This window comes from Danio rerio, chromosome 5 (genome assembly GCF_052040795.2).
Source record: "Danio rerio strain M-AB ecotype USA chromosome 5, GRCz13ab, whole genome shotgun sequence".
NCBI classification, from domain to species: Eukaryota; Metazoa; Chordata; class Actinopteri; order Cypriniformes; family Danionidae; genus Danio; species Danio rerio.
In genome coordinates, this window is record NC_141025.1 from 42,132,501 (window position 1) to 42,151,085 (window position 18,585).

An 18,585-nucleotide genomic window follows, 5' to 3' on the forward strand; every position below is an offset into this window, starting at 1 on the left:
ACTGTTGTGGTTTACTGGATTTGAAATGAATGTGGAACCAAGGTGCAGTGGAGGACTGGCCATCTGTATCTATGATCAGGAGTTTTCCTGGTGGTCAGTATGTTATTTATTTATTTTTTAATTGCAAGGGCATTGCCGACAAAGAGTATGTGTTTGTGTGCATGGAAACGTATTATCCTCCCTCCCTATTAAATTTGATCTAATCCATGTCCTGAAACATCCGTGCCCCCTCTCCTGCTTTCACTTCTTATTCTAACAGATGGAGCGATTTGTTTGTGACTGAATATCTGTTATTATCGACTCAAATGAACCATCGATTTCCTGCGTCTTAATGTGCATATCCACCTTTCTGATCTAAATGGTATGACATTGGTAATATTCACATTGCACATTGAGACGTAGGCGCTGTTATGTTATCAGGCACCCTTATATGTTACTACATAAACAAGCCATTACATCACTTAGCCCAGTGTTTCTCAACCACGTTCCTGAAGGACCACCAACACTGCATGTTTTGGATGCCTCCTTTGTCTGTCACACCTATTACATGTCTTTCAGTCTCTGCTAATGAGCTGATGATCTGAATCAGCTGTGTTTGGCTAAGGAGACATGGAAAATGTGCGGAGCAGGTGGTCCTCCAGGAACGTGGTTGAGAAACACTAACTTAGCCGAAAATAATAGAAGTTTCTAGCACCGCAGAGTCTTGTTGTCAGATTTCATTTACATTGTTTGCTGATTTTATTCAACAATCTATAGCAATAACCTACAATTTAATGCAAGTTAGTGTTACTTTGCTTTATGGTGAATGCAGTAAGTGACTGTATTATCATCAATAATGTTACTTGTTTAGCACAAAAGTTTATAACGTACAAAATCGTGAAAAATGAAATCTTACCTATGAAATGTTGTTTTCTTGTTACTACACCCGTGGCTTTAGTCTTGACTAATGCAGTTGAATGACATTTGTCCTGGGAGCACTGTACAAATGTGGCGGTGGTATTGACGCATGCTCAGGGTCTGTATGTGATATCTAGTGTTTATATCTATGGTGCCACACTAATGACACACTTCACCTTTAAATCAATATAATAAATCAGTACAATCCCTCAAGCAGAACAACAAAAATACTGGTATATTACTATGAAAACGAAAATAGTTTTCACACATCCATTAAAATGTCATAAGCCTCGCGGAATATCTATGTATCAGATCAGGCAGAGTGAACTCACTCTTTAGTGGTTTGCATGATCACCGTATAATTATATCCGTACATATAAATCAATTTACACAATATCCAAATTAAATTATATTGTACAAGGGATGAAGTTTTTGACAGACAGCTCCTAATTCTTACCATCAGGCTTTACATTTAAAAAAAGTCATTAGTGAGATATAAAGTTGAAAGATATATTACAAAATACCTTAAGCTTGCATATTTGAGTCCAAAAATCTGCAGAAGCCTCGGTTTGTATAAAAATCAATGTGCAACAAATTCTTCATCATAGAGATCCTGTAACAAACACATAAAAGCAATGCAAATTCTTTGTACAACAAGAGTCCACCACAGCTTGGCATCCTACAAACGTGCAAGGCGTGCAGGCAGACATCATACTGAAGTCCTGGGTTTTCTGATCACTAACTGAACCGGACCCTCAGAGACGCTTTTGATGATGTTCCAGGCATCATAGTGCATAAGACCCTGCAAAGACCTGCCATTGATGGCTAGTAGCTCATCTCCGACATCAATGACCCGGGACTGTTCAGCTGCTCCTCCTGAAAGGTGATAGAAAAACACAGTCTGAGCTTATCCTCCTCATATATCAGGATAAGCTTTCTATACACACAGGCTGGTTGCACTGTGTGTCTCCACCTAGTGGGGTGTTGAAGTCTTGCACTCACCACGGAAAATGCGTTTGATGTAGAGAGGTCGATCTCCATGAGCAGATGCTTTGCCTCCATCTAGACTGAACCCCAGGCCAGCTGTAGTCTTCTGTAACTCCACACTCAAAGCCCCGTCTGGCCCCACTTCCACACCTACATTCAGACAAATAGCCAAAGGTAGTAAAAGGAAGTTGTAGTATTATTTATGCTTATTGCTATATCAGCTTCGTTTGCTATTAGAAGGCAGATATATTTGACAACAAAATGACGTAAATAGAATGCACCAAACATTTTATAAATATTTACTACGAAAAAGATTAAATGATGAAGAACAAAATAAATATAACTTTATAAAAATATTTAAATCTAAGATCTATGTATAATGTAACCATAAATACGTCTTTAAAAGTTTGTCCTCATAAAAATCTGTTTTATAAAATTAAAAATATAAAGTGCAAAAATTTAAAACTGAAGTACTAAAATTTTATGAAAAAAATAAATCTATATTTTTACAGTAGTGTACACCATGAAATACTGGATAGCCTGTTTTGCTATCTACATGTACTTGGGTTAACTTCCTCGCCAGCTTATAACTAACATGCTAGATTATGTGTGCCTGGGCTACCTTGCCAAATGGCTTAACACCAGAGTACTAGCCTATTTGTAAGCTGTGGCTACTTTACAAATTGGCTTAACTCTAGTGAACTAGACAATGTGTGCTTGGGCTAACTTGCTGACTGGATTAGCACTAGAACTGCACACTATAGAATCTATTTTGACGATCCAGGCGCAAAGTCCAAAGCGCAGGGCACAAATGCATTAAGGGCGTGTCCGAATCCACTTTTACTATTTTTAGGATGGAAAAATCAGCTCTGCGCCAGAGTTTATGGTCTAACAGGGTTGAACTTGTTCTCTTAATGAGTTAGAGGTGTGTTTTGAGAATAAACAATTCTCCGTCCATTCCCTTTAAAAGTTGCGTCGCACCATAGCGCATTTGCCATTTACGTGGTAGACTTCGTGGAAAAACTAAACACTTCAAAAACAGCTAAGAAAACAGTTAAACAGCATCTGCAGCGCAAGAATGAGAATTAGCCTCCTCATTCTTTACTTTCACTTCCACTCTCGTGGATAAGCAAACGTGTTGTACGTACAGACATTCGTTCGCTTACATAATTAATTTCATTTGTTAAGCGCAAAGTTTTGTTTCAAAACTATTTTTAAATTCAGTTCTAATTTCCAGCAAACGAATAAATGAACAATAAGTGTGGTCATTTCAGTGCAGTTATTTCTAAATACACATGCTATAACCCATATAGTCGAACTCAACAGGTGGGCAAATCTAAGCTTGTTTTTAATAAAAACAATTATAAATATGAATATGATAAATAATACTGCTAATAATAACATTATACAAAAACAAGTTGTCATAAATAAAAAAAGGTAGTGGAGGAGGTACTGGTTTTAATATTTATGTAGGCTAGAAAATAATATTTTTTTGTATTATTTTATTCCTTTAATTCTGTTTCAATTGTAAAGATATTTGCGTATTGCTGTACATCCTTTGTGTATTAAGCAATGCGTTAGCAAGGCACAAAACAAACGCACTCTGCGCTGGACTTCAGACCTCCTCTCAGCTGAACTATTGAGCAGTCTTTTTTAGTTCCTCAAAATAGCAACACGCCAGCAATGCGCCTTAACACACCTCCTTTTTTAGACTAGAACGCCTATGGGTTCAAATGCATTTGCTATTTAAACAGCGTGCTGCAAAACGTCAAAATGACTCTTGCGCCGAGCTGAAACTAGTAAACAACAATTGTGTCACGCCTTGTGCCACAATGCGCCTGGTGTATAATAGAAAATATCCTTGTTACAAACATTATATGAATGTGTTGCAGGCGGAGAGAAAAATAAACCCAGCAACCACATGAGCAAGCCTTTCAGTGTATATGGTCCATGTTCTTGTAGGTAATTTCATAAACAGTTTTAACATGAACACTCGTTGGCATTCACCAAATCAATATATAAATAGACCTGAGGAAAAAAAAAAATCCTAAATGAACAATGTAATCAGGAGCCTAAACATTTATAGTGACTCGTTAAAAGGAACCAAGACGGGTGAAATGGAGATGGTTTTTACTGTATAAAACACACAAGGCTCCACCACCACTGTGCTACAGAAACGTAGAAACAGAGCAAACCACCACTCAAATGTCATCCCGCTCTCATAGGATAGGAAAGTGTTTCATGTTTCCACAACATAAAAGACATGATCTAAGACCACACCAAGTCCACTCATGTCACACAACACCGAAATGTTGTACAACAGCATGTATTCAAAAGACAATGTGTTAGTAATCTCTGATGCAACGTGCAGCTGGGCAACAAAAGGGCAACAATGCCCTTGAAATGTTTAAGAAGCCAAGTATGACATCCGTACACCCTTTTCAATCCCGAAGTTAAACTTAAACCATTGCTTCTGAACATGGATTTAGAAACACAGCTGCTCACTGTATGTTTAAATACATCAATGTTGTACACATGGAGATTTGATTGAAACTTCTGAATTCCCTCTTTAAAAAAAATAAGTAGACCAACAACACATGGATAAAGATAAAATTATTTATCATTATCATTATTAATTATTACTTATTTTCTTAATGTTGTTTTAGCAATGCACTGCAGAATGCTAATGCAAATGATTTTGAGGTATTTAAATGTTAAGGAGCAACCTCATTGGCCACTAAGGCAAAAGCAAGCAATCATGTTGAAAGCAGGTTAAATAGAATTTATCAGGCTATGTGCCCAATATATTTTCATGACAGAACTTTGTATTTATAAAAAACAGGCTATTTGACAGATAACAGCTTCATCCTTTTCATGAGCGACTCACTTGTTTTATGCCCCCTGATGTTTTCTCTAGGACCTGGAGAAGTGCAGACCGCAGTCTGAAGGGAAAGCTCTTGTCTAGGTGATGTTGGTTCAGCGTTCTTGTCTTTTTGGATGATCACTAATGCCTGTTTAGGCAGTCTGGTCTGATGAAGGCAGGACAGCGCCTCTCCGTGTGTGATCCCACTCAGGCTGGTCCCGTTTATTGACAAAATCCTGTCACCCCTGTGAATGGTGCCTTCCACTCCTGCTACCCCTCGAGTAAATACACGATGGACCTGACATAAAAGAAATGTTGAATTTCAGACTAATTGAGTTTGGAAACAAAGTATAATGCTTCATCTTAGTCGATTATTTTAAATACTAGGGGGCTGACAATGTGGTATTAAAAATCTATTGAAGATGGTTGAATTTGAATATGTGCAATTTTAAACATACAAAAGGGTTAAGCATAGCTTTATATCTTGTGCATTAAAAAAATCCCATTCAGGTCAGATAAACTCAGGACCTTCAGGACAAAAATGTCCTGAGTACAATAAAGTGTTTTAAAAATATAAAACTTTTTGGCACACTTTATTCAGGTTTGGAATGTGGAGCAAAAATTTTCCCCCCTGCTGGCTGTCTTCGACATTGCGATATTTTATTTATCTGGGATATTTTTGCAATATACTACATTAATTTTACCAAATTATTAAATAGCACTATTTGGAAAGAATTTATAGTCACACTTTATTTGAACATTTACTTCCTGCTATTAGCAAACTATTAACTATGACTTTTGCTTTAATTAACCAAGTCTAATTTGCTCCTTATTAATAGTTATTAAGGTAGTTTAGGTATTAGCTTAGGGATGTAGAATAAGATCATGCAGAATATTTAGTTTATAACTACTAATAAGTAGTCAATATCTCAATATTCTATATGCAATTATATGCATGCTAATAAGCAATTATTTAATAGTGAGCATTGGTCCCTAAAGTGTTACCAAATGTATTTTTTATTGACTGGGATGATTCTGTAGGGATGTGAATGATGCATAAAATGTAATAAACAAACTACAAGCATAGATAAATGAAACAAAGCTGGGATAAAATAAAAATAAAAAGTGCACTCTTTGTGGTTTTGTATATGTAAACGTAAAAATTACACTGCAAAGTCTTTTTGTAAAAATAATGCAATAAAATTGTTCTATATTAAACTTACAATTTGCAAAGGGTCTTGGGCCTGAATACTTTAATCTCTCTCAGGCTTTAAAAACATGCAAACCATAAAATGTCACTCTGTTGTGGTTGGACTCTGCGGTGACTCCAAAAATATTGTGTTCTCAATTGTGACTTTTGCTCAAATATAATCCTAACTCAACATTACATATCTATGCAATGTGACTATTGCGGATCCATCCATTGTGATATCCATGCTGAAATTATATATTGTGCAACCCTATTTTGAACACTTTAATCAATATTACATACTTATGGTACATGCATACCATTATTATAATATTATTATGTGTCATGGTCTGTCACCTGCATGTTGTCACAGTCATTCGTTTTTGTTTTCTCGTAGCACATGGCATTGTTTTGACAGCGCGCCATGTGCTCCACTGCCTCACTCCACCCACTTATCAGGTTACTCATTAGATCATTATTTCATTATTCGCACCTGTCTCTAGTCTTAGCCTTATGAGTCTCCCTATTTATTCTCCTCTCTGTCATTGTCTTGTACCGGGTCGTTAGTGTGTTTACCTCACGCGGTGGCCTCTTAGATCGTGTCCTGTCTTGTATCCATTTTTGACTCCAGTGCCAGTTTTTTGATTTCGATTTTGTGGTTTGGACTGTTTCCTGTTTTTTCCCCTTTTATCAGATCGCCCTCGCTGCTATCAGTTGTGGTAGACGCTTCCCTCTCCACTTCCTGCTTCAGCCTTTTCTATTCCGCCCACCAGCGATCTTCTCCCTCTCTGGCCGCCTTGTATCCCGCCCGGGCGCTTTCACTTCGGCTGCTGATACTGCTGTGTTTCCCGTTTGACTGGAGAGTTGGACCACCGTGCGCCTCCTGCTGGAAGCACTTTATATTGCCCTTCACCTGAGTTACCCATTTCCTGTTTTTTGACTGCGAGTTGGACTGCCGTGCGCCTCCTGCTGGAAGCACTTAGTATTGCCTGTAATTATACCTTCTGTTTTTGCCCCTTTTTGACTGGCGACTTTGGATCGCTGAGCGCCCTCTGTTGAACTTTCTTTATTTATTTTTTGCCAGTATTTTGTGCTTTTTCTGTGGCATTTACAGCACCCTGTGCTGAGAATTTTTTGTTGTATAATATCCCCTCTGCAGGCCACTTTAGTAATAAATAATTCTGTTTTTCCCTGCATTTGATTCCTCCTGATTTTTTATACTGACACTTGTATGACAGAACGACCCGGTCAGAAGATGGAATCAGCAGGTTCTGACCAGATGCGCAATGCACTCGCCCAACAAGGTGCACTTTTGGGCCAGCACGCCACCCAGCTCAACACCACCTCCAGAGAGGTCGAGATGCTCACTGCCCAAGTGGTCGAGCTCAATGCCCGAATTGAGGAGCTCCAGCACAACGTCACAGTACCCAGGCAAGCTTCTTCTTCCCCCACCACACCCCATCATGACCCAGAGCCCCATGCAAACAACCCTCCACCCTACGATGGGGACCCCAACTCCTGCCGGGCCTTTTTATCACAGTGTGCCTTAGTTTTTGCCCTACAGCCCCGCCGATATGCCTCTGAGGCATCCAGGGTGGCATACGTCTTGACCCTGCTCACTGGGAGAGCACGTGAGTGGGGCACCGCTGTTTGGGATGCCAGGGCACCCTTTTGCCACTTTTTCGAGGACTTCAGGGAGGAAATGATCAAACTTTTTGACCGGTCTGCACAGGGTGATGAGGCGGCTGCCCGCTTGGCACGACTATCCCAGGAGGGCCACTCCGTCACAGACTTTGCAATCCAGTTCAGAACTCTAGCTGCCTCCTGTGATTGGAACGAGGGGGCCCTACGTTCCAGATTTTTTGAGGGCCTGAACGAAGAGATCCAAGATGAGCTTTCTTCTCATGAGCTCCCCCATAACCTTGAGACCCTTATTAACCTGGCACTCCGTGTGGAGGGGCGCCTCCGCCGCCGCCGCCACTGGCGGTCCATTCACTCCTCCTGGAGGGTTAATGACCTTCCCCTCCAACAATCTAGCTCTTCTACTCCTCCCTCACCTGAACCTGAGCCCATGCAAATGGGTCGTATGCGCCTTACACCTCAAGAAAAGAGGGACCGTCTTGCCCGTGGTCTATGCCTCTACTGCGGAAAACCAGGGCATTTTGCCGTCAAGTGTCCTTTAAAAGCCAAGGCCCATCAGTGAACCGGGGGATCCTGGTGGGCGCCTTTCCCTGTCTAGACTCCCCCCGCTCTCGCACCCTGTTGCCCATCACCATCCAGTATGAAGGATCCACTAATTCGGCCTCTGCCTTGCTTGATTCAGGGGCCGAGGGTAACTTTCTAGACCGTGCCATTGCCAAACAGTGGGGCATTCCTGCCGTTCCTCTCCCTTCCCCCATTTCTGTCTGGTCATTAGCTGGTCAGCTTCTCTCCACCATCACCCACATCACTCCCTGTGTAAGTCTTGTCGTTTCCGGCAATCACCGTGAGGCCATTGAGCTGTACCTTTTTGACTCGCCGGGTTCCCCTGTAGTCCTGGGGCATCCCTGGCTGGCACAGCACAATCCTCACGTTGATTGGTCTGGAGATTCTGTGTTGGCCTGGAGTCAGTCTTGTCATGTATCTTGTTTGGGTTCTGCCTTGTCTCCTGGTTCTTTGTGTTCTGTGTTGCAGGAGGAGACAGCCGATTTAACCAAGGTCCCGGTTGAGTACCATGGTCTTCGTCAGGTCTTCAGCAGGTCTCGGGCTGGGTCTCTCCCTCCTCATCGACCATATGACTGTGCCATTGACCTCCTCCCAGGCACTTCTCCGCCCAAGGGTCGCTTGTATTCCCTTTCTGGTCCAGAGAGAGAGGCTATGGATAGGTATATTCAGGAGTCACTTAATGCCGGTCTCATCCGTCCCTCATCATCTCCTGCAGGTGCTGGGTTCTTCTTTGTTAAGAAGAGGGATGGCTCCCTGCGTCCCTGTATTGATTACAGAGGGCTAAACGACATTACGATAAAGAACAGGTACCCCTTACCTCTCATGTCGTCTGCTTTTGAGCTGTTGCAGGGAGCCCAGGTCTTCACCAAGTTAGACCTTCGTAACGCTTATCACTTGGTACGCATTCGTGAGGGAGATGAGTGGAAGACAGCCTTTAATACCCCTACGGGACACTTTGAATATCTGGTCCTTCCCTTTGGTCTGACAAATGCACCAGCTGTCTTCCAGGCCCTGGTTAACGACGTGCTGAGAGACATGGTAAACAAGTTTGTCTTTGTGTACCTGGATGATATTCTCATTTTCTCATCCTCTTTACAGGAACACACTCAGCATGTGCGTCAGGTCCTCCAACGGCTACTAGAGAATCAGCTCTTTGTTAAGGCGGAGAAGTGCGAGTTCCACGCTAGGTCGGTTGCGTTCCTGGGGTATGTCATCTCGGCTGAGGGAATCCGAGCTGATCCTGATAAGGTAAGGGCCGTTGCCAAATGGCCAGTCCCCAACACCCGCAAGGCCCTGCAGCGTTTCCTGGGTTTTGCCAATTTCTATAGGCGTTTCATCAGGAACTTTAGCCAGATTGCTGCACCCTTAACGGCTCTCACCTCCACCAAGGTATTGTTCAAGTGGAATACACAAGCTCAGGAGGCCTTTGGTGCCCTTAAGTCCCGTTTCACCTCTGCTCCTGTTCTTTCTATTCCAGACCCTGAACAACAATTTATTGTTGAGGTAGATGCCTCTGAGGTTGGGGTAGGCGCGGTCCTGTCTCAGCGCTCATCCAAGGATGGGAAGGTGCATCCTTGTGCCTTTTTCTCTCATCGCCTGAGCCCAGCAGAACGTAATTACGACATCGGTAACAGGGAGCTGTTGGCAGTCAGGCTGGCCTTGGGTGAGTGGCGTCACTGGCTGGAGGGTGCGGCGCACCCCTTCTTGGTCTGGACGGACCATAAGAACCTTGAGTATGTCCGTTCGGCCAAGAGGTTGAGCGCACGCCAGGCTCGCTGGGCACTCTTCTTTGGTCGGTTCAACTTCGTCCTCTCGTACCGGCCAGGGTCAAAGAATATCAAACCTGATGCCCTCTCACGACTGTTCGAGACCCCCAGTGGGGAGACCCCGGTGGAGTCCATCCTCCCTGAGGGAGTGGTTGTTGGGTCCCTCTCCTGGGGCATTGAACAGCGGGTAATAAAGGCCGGTCAAGGGATTGAAGTACCAGAGGGGTGCCCGGAGGGTCGGTTGTTTGTGCCGGTTGCGCTGCGTTCCGAGGTTCTCCGGTGGGGCCATGAGTCCAGGTTGGTTTGCCACCCAGGAATTTGGAGATCACTGGCTGCCATCCGCCAGCGATTTTGGTGGCCCTCTCTAGGGTCGGACGTCAGGCAGTTTGTGTTGGCTTGCTCGACATGTGCCCAGAACAAGACCTCTAACAAGGCTCCTGTTGGTCTGCTCCGGCCCTTGCCCATCCCTTCTCGTCCTTGGTCACACCTGGCCCTGGACTTCGTTTCTGGCCTCCCTCCCTCAAGAGGAAACACTGTCATAATGACTGTAGTGGACCGTTTTTCTAAAGCAGCCCATTTTATCCCCTTGCCCAAGCTCCCCTCAGCCAAGGAAACAGCCCAAGCTATGGTTGATCATGTCTTCCGGATTCATGGTCTTCCGGTTGATGTGGTTTCTGATAGGGGACCACAGTTTGTTTCCCAGTTTTGGAAGGAATTCTGTCGGCAGATCGGGGCCTCTACGAGTCTGTCCTCAGGTTTTCATCCTCAGACCAACGGGCAATGTGAACGAGCCAACCAGGATCTCGAAAGAGCCCTCCGCTGCCTGACCTCCCAGAATCCTAGTTCCTGGAGCCAACAGCTCTCGTGGGTGGAGTATGCCCACAATTCACTGCCGGTAACGTCTACAGGTATGTCCCCATTCCTCTGCTCTATGGGTTATCAACCGCCTTTGTTTCCTTCACAGGAGCCCGATGCTGCAGTTCCGTCTGCCTTGGCCTTTGTCCGACGGTGCCGCCGCACCTGGATGAGAGCTGAGGAGGTCTTGGCCCGGACCTCTAGACGAATCAAAGCAGCAGCTGACCGTCATCGGACTTCCCCACCTCAATATGTTTGTGGTCAGAAGGTATGGTTATCAACCAAGGACTTGCCTCTCAGGGTGGCCTCACGCAAGTTGGCACCCAGGTTCATTGGTCCATACTGCATCACCAAGGTCTTGAGTCCGGTGGCGGTTAAGCTCAAGTTACCTCCCACACTTGGTCGGGTACACCCTGTTTTTCATGTATCCAGGGTTAAACCTGTGTTCAGATCCAATCTTAACCCCATTATCTCCTCCCCTGCCCCTCCTCCCCCCCGCCTAGTGGATGGCTCTCCTGCATACACTGTCAGGAGGTTGTTGGATGTCAGACGCCGGGGCCGGGGTTTCCAGTATTTGGTGGACTGGGAGGGTTATGGTCCTGAGGAGAGGAGTTGGATTCCAGCTCGGCATGTTCTGGATCGGGCGTTGGTCGTGGACCTTCACCGGCGACTGGGTAAGCCCCTCCCCTGAGACGCCAGGTGGCGTTCGTAGGGGGGGGGGTACTGTCATGGTCTGTCACCTGCATGTTGTCACAGTCATTCGTGTTTGTTTTCTCGTAGCACATGGCATTGTTTTGACAGCGCGCCATGTGCTCCACTGCCTCACTCCACCCACTTATCAGGTTACTCATTAGATCATTATTTCATTATTCGCACCTGTCTCTAGTCTTAGCCTTATGAGTCTCCCTATTTATTCTCCTCTCTGTCATTGTCTTGTACCGGGTCGTTAGTGTGTTTACCTCACGCGGTGGCCTCTTAGATCGTGTCCTGTCTTGTATCCATTTTTGACTCCAGTGCCAGTTTTTTGATTTCGATTTTGTGGTTTGGACTGTTTCCTGTTTTTTCCCCTTTTATCAGATCGCCCTCGCTGCTATCAGTTGTGGTAGACGCTTCCCTCTCCACTTCCTGCTTCAGCCTTTTCTATTCCGCCCACCAGCGATCTTCTCCCTCTCTGGCCGCCTTGTATCCCGCCCGGGCGCTTTCACTTCGGCTGCTGATACTGCTGTGTTTCCCGTTTGACTGGAGAGTTGGACCACCGTGCGCCTCCTGCTGGAAGCACTTTATATTGCCCTTCACCTGAGTTACCCATTTCCTGTTTTTTGACTGCGAGTTGGACTGCCGTGCGCCTCCTGCTGGAAGCACTTAGTATTGCCTGTAATTATACCTTCTGTTTTTGCCCCTTTTTGACTGGCGACTTTGGATCGCTGAGCGCCCTCTGTTGAACTTTCTTTATTTATTTTTTGCCAGTATTTTGTGCTTTTTCTGTGGCATTTACAGCACCCTGTGCTGAGAATTTTTTGTTGTATAATATCCCCTCTGCAGGCCACTTTAGTAATAAATAATTCTGTTTTTCCCTGCATTTGATTCCTCCTGATTTTTTATACTGACACTTGTATGACAATTATGTAATATTATATTATAATTATGTAATATATATACACACACACACACACACACACACACACACACACACACTGAGAACATTGTATGTGTAAATATTTTTTTTTACAATAATTATGCATCAAAATGAATGTTGTTTCTTATCAATTATAAAACATTGTAATAATCCTAAAAAAAGAAAATATTAATTTTTGAGAAAATAAGTGTTTTATTCATATAATTAAAAAAGTCTGTAAATAAATTGTAATTGTAAAGGGTAAAATCTTTCAAATTAATGAATTGTCGTTAGTTATAATCAGGGCTGATGCTGAACAAAAAAAATCTATTTAGGTGGAAATAAAATTCAAATTACAATATGACACTTTCATATTTTTTATACTGACATGTTTTCCTCTATGTGTCTTTATAAATATATAAGCATTAAGCCAGAGAGCTTACAGTAATAGATTTCTGCTCCAGATCTACTCCTCCAGCAATGCTGAAACCCAGTCCAGCTCCCTGCTCTTTGGTTAAGATCACAAAGTAAACGTCATCTTTAACCTAGATATAAAGATTCATGGAAGACTGGTTAACCTTTTAGAAAAAAGAAGAAATATACACAGGCTACACAGCAATAAACAGGGCCTATGAGAAACAATTATTCTTATGTTAAAATACACTGATAAAAAGTAATATTTTTTTAATAAAATGTTATAAACTTTATAAATAAGTATAAGTCAAAACACAAGCAATTTTGTAATCACTACTGCTATTTCTGAAGCCTTATCTTCACAAAAAACAAATATCTGAACATCAGATGGTCTTTATACCTTATATATTAGTTTTCAAAATAGACATGAAAACAATTTAATATATATTTAAACAAATCATTCTGAATACTTCTTTGGGAACATAAAAAACACAGTGAAGCCTCAGACTTGATAAATTACCTCAGAAGTAGCGTTTGCTTCCTGTATGAGACTTGTCACATCCACTTTGGTTGGGAGGGAACACAGAACATCATTAACTTTGTTTTGGTCCAAAGGAGAAAATTCAAGGTCTTTCAAACTGTTGTGGAAGACAAACAACACCAGATATCAGTTTAATAGCACTTTTCTCCTAGCCAGGAATGTATTAAAATGTTATCAGCTAATAGTTGTTGAAAATATCTTGGGCCTGGTTTTCATCAAGCAGAAACCCTTTACTGTGTCATAAAATACAGCTCTGGAATAATTACTATGGCATGTGCTGAAATACATAACCCAAACACTGTTTAAAACACCAGTAGAAGTAAAAAGACACATTCTTGAATCAACATCTTTTGTTGATCCTGTAACAATATTCCTTGTCCAAAGATTTTGTCTTGACCACTACTCATAAACAAATTCCTAAAACGAATTACCCTTAAATCAGAGGGAAGGTGAACTGAAGGTAAATAAGAGTGATTTATATGCCCCTAACCCTTATTTTACGCATAATCTTAAAATGATTAGTTCACACAAAAATATATATATTTTTTTATAGACATTAGTTCATCTGTGGAACACAAATGGAGATATTTTAGTTCAAATCAGAGACATCTCTCATTCAACATTCAAGTGTAAATGAGCAACCTGACCTGATGCAGAAGACATTGACTAAGTTTAATGGATTGACATTGACTAAGTTTTGATCGATTACATGGACAGCAGTAATCAAATTATTTGCCTAATTAATCTAATTAATCGAATAATAAGACTAAGGTGTTTACATGAGTTACTTTTTGAATGTTCCTTTCATGATCCCGTTTTACATGTAATAGCACATCATTCGATTAACATCATCGCATCATTGCGCTATTTGCATTTCCTCCAAGGTATAATGTAATTTCGGGTGTTTTATTTTAAATTTGTTGACTTTAACTGCAGTTTGGCACTTTCACTTTCATTCACGAACATTTCATGTGCGCCCTCCGTGACAAACCAGATATTGAATGCAACTATGATCTGCTGGAAGTGTTGTTTCAATGGAAGTTCATACACCATGCTGAATGGAAGAAAAAAAAACTCAGCATTTCACGATGCAGGTGTCTTTGGTCTGCACTGACTGGGTAGGTGCAAAGAGTGTCCAACAACCTTGTGTGTGTGTGTGTGTGTGTGTGTGTGTGTGTGTGTGTGTGTGTGTGTGTGTGTGTGTGTGCTCTCCTCTCATAAATCTCGGTGTAAAGTCCTCTATGACGATAATAGTTTGACTAAGGTGTTTAAATGTCTGTACTGCACTTCAATAATGCGACTAAAATCAGCATACTCCACGTCTTAATTCTATTTCTCTTTAGGTCGATTAATCTGATAAATTTAATCAAAAATAGCTGTTTACATGGTCGACGCTTAATCAGAGTATTGTCTTAATCGAATACAATCTACTTATTGGTGTCCATGTAAACGTAATCATTGACAAACAAAGTTGTTTTTACAGTTTTTTTTAACACACAAATGTGTTCTCTGAGCCTTATCTGTTAACAGTGAAACCACTGAAGTCACATGAAAACATTTTATTGTTTCTTTTTAGATTTATTTTTAGCCTTTTTGCCTTTATTAGATAGGACAGTATGGAGTCAGTAAGGCGAAGTGAGAGAGAGAGAGAGAGAGAGAGAGAGGGGAGGGGGGGGGGGTAGGGTTGGGAAATGTCCTTGAGCCAAGATTCGAACTCAGGACACCCCGATGTGCATATGCACCATATGTCAGCGCGCTAACCACTAGACTATTGCGCCAACATGAAAATATTTCATAAATATTTTTGGTTCCTTTTCTAGACATTTCTGGATCATTGCTGTCAGGGTAGGATGAGGAAGCTCTTAGATTTCATCTAAAATATTTTTGCTTGTGTTACAAAGATGAACAAAGGTCTTATGGGATTGAGGCATGATGGTGAGCAATTTATTAAAAAAAATAATTTTTGGGTGAACTGACCTTTTAGCATGAACTGCAAAGTTTATAAACTGGTTGATTAAAATGCTATTGCAGGACCAACAAAGTTGAAGATACAGGAATAAGTTTTAATCTCTTTACCTTATAGACCAGCATGAGAGCCCTGTGTCCTGGATTTCATGGTGTTCCCCATTGCTGGTTGATCCAAGCGCCCCGAGATCTACACTGCTCACCCTGGTCACCACAGTGCACTGTGAAGATGGGTCTATGGACCTGCGAGGGTTAATTTCCAACTCTGTCTTAAAGATCACATTTCCAGGGTCACTGGTAAAATCCTCAGTACATAGCTTGTCCAGTTCAGGCATGCTCAGCGCTTTTATCTCTCTTAATTTGGAGCGTGACAGACCCCCATGGGCGCGGGCATTGCGGGAGCGCAGCACTGGAGGTGTGTGTACAGTGGGCTGGTTCTGAGAGGTCTCATTTTTCATCTCCTTCATAACAGTCTCTGTGGTTTGGTTTGATGGAGTTGATTCACAGTTGGTGGCAGTTGAACTGGTGGACCAATTCTGTAGAGATGGAGTTGAGCTCAAATTGTCCACACAAGAGCTGAAACTCCTCCTCAACGAACGGCTGTCTATAGACTGACTGCTAACAGATCCAGCATACCCCGACAGTCTGCGATTTAAAGTTGGCTTAGAGTTAACAGCATAAAAGGGTATGTCTATACACTTTATAACAGATCGATCAAAACTGGCCAGGCTCTCAAAAGACTGAATTCTTTGACGAACTGAGAAAGGGTTTGTGTCTAGAGATCCACCAGCATCTGTAGAGCAGCTTCGGCGGTCTAGTCCTCTTAAATACAGCTTGGATTTGCTTGTTTTGAGATTAGAAGCAGCATCTTTATTAGTTGAGTTCCTAAGGAGACTTTCCTCCTGGCCATTGCAAAACACCTTTTCAGCTGTTTCATTTGCCTTATTATCACCATTCTGCTGGGCAGAACTAGATGAAGAGTTGACTGATTCTAATGGGATTGTGTGACTTCCTAAAGAGAAGTCTGAATTTGATTCCTTCCACTTGATAGAATCAACTGACAGTGAAGCTAAGCTTAAATGACTTGCATTCACCACTTCCTTGCGAGCCAGCACAGGTGTAGATGACGAAGACGATGAAAGTCGTACTTCAATGAAAGTTCTTTGAGTGTTGCCAACAGTGACTTCTGGTTTTGAAACCTGCTGCTTCAGATCCAGTGCATCCTCTTTCTTTAACGGTTTGAGTTCTTCTTTGGCAGTGTTGATGGGATTTACCTTAGAATTAGTGGAGACTGTTAATTGATTTTGGTCAGTTTTACAACAAGAAACCCTGCTTTTCTCAGAAGATCTGGTGGATTTAGGGCTACCAGTTGGTGTGGTTCTTTTGGAGTGGAGTTTAGGTGACTGACTTGGGGAGACGAGAGATTTTCTCTGTACTGGACTCTCTGCCCTGGGCGATCTAGACACTGGCTGTTCTTGGTCCTTGCATTTACTTTTAATACTTAGACCCTTGAGTTTAGAGGATGTGTTTGACTTTTTATCATCCACTTTGAGTCTACCTCTCAGCAGGGGTGAGACAGGGGAGTCATTAGATGATTTAGTTCCCAAAGATCTCACAGATGTAGCAGATTTACTCTGGTTCTGAGAAAACGTGGATTTCAAGTCCAGCGTGGAAAGAACTTTTTCTTTCTCTTTTGAAGCAAGTGCAAGAGAGGCCTGCCCACTACTTTTGCCATTGGCATAATGTGATGCATTGGGCTCTGACACAGTCAATTTCAGTGGCGCTTGCCCAGTGTTGAGTTTTTCTGCAGATCGAGATGCTTCAGAGAGCAGCCTAGCTGTCCTGTCTTGACTTCTTGGTGTGACGTGGCAGTTGTTTTGAGTAACAGGGGTATCTGTTGGTGTTTGACAGGTTTGAAAAGATTTTGACATAGTTTCACATTTTTCATCATCGCTGCAGTTTGACTGTGTTGTTTTAGACACACACACCGCCTCCTGCTGCGTAGGAGCATGTCCAATTTTCCCATTTAAAAGATCTTTGCCTGAATCTTCATGACAAATGGGATCTTGTGGATCTCTGTCTTGTGCTGAGACTGATGAAGGCTTGTGGAGATCTGTACTAGTCAATAATTTTGCTCCTGGCTGATCAACAGATTGCCTAGTGGCACAGCCATTTCCATCTGGCAGAGAACTTCCCTCTGATTGGCTGAATGCAGACTGACTGACAGTGCTGAAGCAAAGCTCAACTTCTTCTTCATCTGTGTCAGTGTCACGAGGACCCTCACTATGACCTTGAGACTTTTCTATTTTTACAGCGCTGTCTGTGGAGTCACTCTCAGAGTCACTATCCACCATACTGTACATACTAGGTTTATGTCCATCTCCTTTCTGTAATGGGACAATGCTCTCTCCCAGATTACTAAAGTTCCTTGAGTAACTATTTAAAAAGGTCTTTCCTAGAGGAAAATGGCAAGTACCGTTTCCCATATCTAATGCAGAAAAATCCAGAGGGTTTGGTTGTGATGGGGCTCCAGTTCCTCGGTCATCTTCTTTACTGTACTCTTCTGCACTTTGGTCTTTCACTTCGCTTTCTGCTGAGTTCAGTTCACTTACGACATCATCAATATTAGTGACAGGCATGCTGTGTGTTGTTGCTGCCTGTTTCACGTTTGCATTTTCTGATGAAGGGATTTGAGTTGTGTCCGTATGATTCCTTTCTTCTGGTGAAGCTCTAGATGCCTCCAGTTTAGATGAGCTCTCACAGCCAGAGGACATAATCAGGCTAGAAAGTCGATCTACAGCTGTGAATGTGAACAAAAATACAACATAGTTGCATATTATACAAATATTTGTAAATTATACAACACAGTTCAACATATATGCCAATTTTCATATCAATGACACACTGTAAAACCCAACAGTCAACTTTATCAAATGAAATGAGTGTAGTTAACTCACAATTTAGTGAAAGTTAATTTTACTCATATGAAGAGTTTTGAACTCAGCGTTGAAGGTAACAAGTAAATTAAATACCTCATTACTTCAACTTAAATGGAGTAAGTTCACAGTACTTTTATAGATTCCTTTTTTTCAACTCAAATGGTTTGTAGCAATCGGTTTCCTCAAACGGTTTGATTTGCCTTAACTTATTGGGTTTTACAGTTCTCGTTTGGTTTCGGTTCTCTTTATTTATTGTGTTTTACTGTGCTCAAATTGGTTCATTTACTCAAATGGACTAAGTTCACAGTACTCATTAGGATTAGTTTTTTAACTTAATTGGTTTGTTGCA

General features: G+C 42.1%; 1 protein-coding gene across 13 annotated transcripts in view; it reads right to left on the reverse strand.

Annotated features, from left to right (window-relative positions):
- The window catches only part of pdzd2 (PDZ domain containing 2), a 139,005-nt gene that overhangs the window by 3,818 nt on the left and 116,602 nt on the right, over window positions 1-18,585 (reverse strand). For 5 of the 13 annotated variants that reach the window (XR_015491526.1, XR_015491527.2, XM_087253855.1 and 2 more), the window contains 6 exons: window positions 15,409-18,097; window positions 13,312-13,429; window positions 12,821-12,922; window positions 4,772-5,045; window positions 1,900-2,034; window positions 1-1,773 (listed from right to left, as the gene is read on the reverse strand). The exon at window positions 1-1,773 is cut by the window's left edge and continues 569 nt beyond it. Coding sequence is in view for 5 of the 13 variants with exons in the window: in XM_087253855.1 (XP_087109981.1) it covers window positions 1,607-1,773; window positions 1,900-2,034; window positions 4,772-5,045; window positions 12,821-12,922; window positions 13,312-13,429; window positions 15,409-18,097 (3,485 nt within the window). In the remaining 8 variants the exon portion in view is untranslated. The remainder of the gene's footprint in view (window positions 1,774-1,899; window positions 2,035-4,771; window positions 5,046-12,820; window positions 12,923-13,311; window positions 13,430-15,408; window positions 18,098-18,585) is intronic. The other 8 variants (XR_015491521.1, XR_015491522.1, XR_015491525.2 and 5 more) reach the window with 5 other exon arrangements.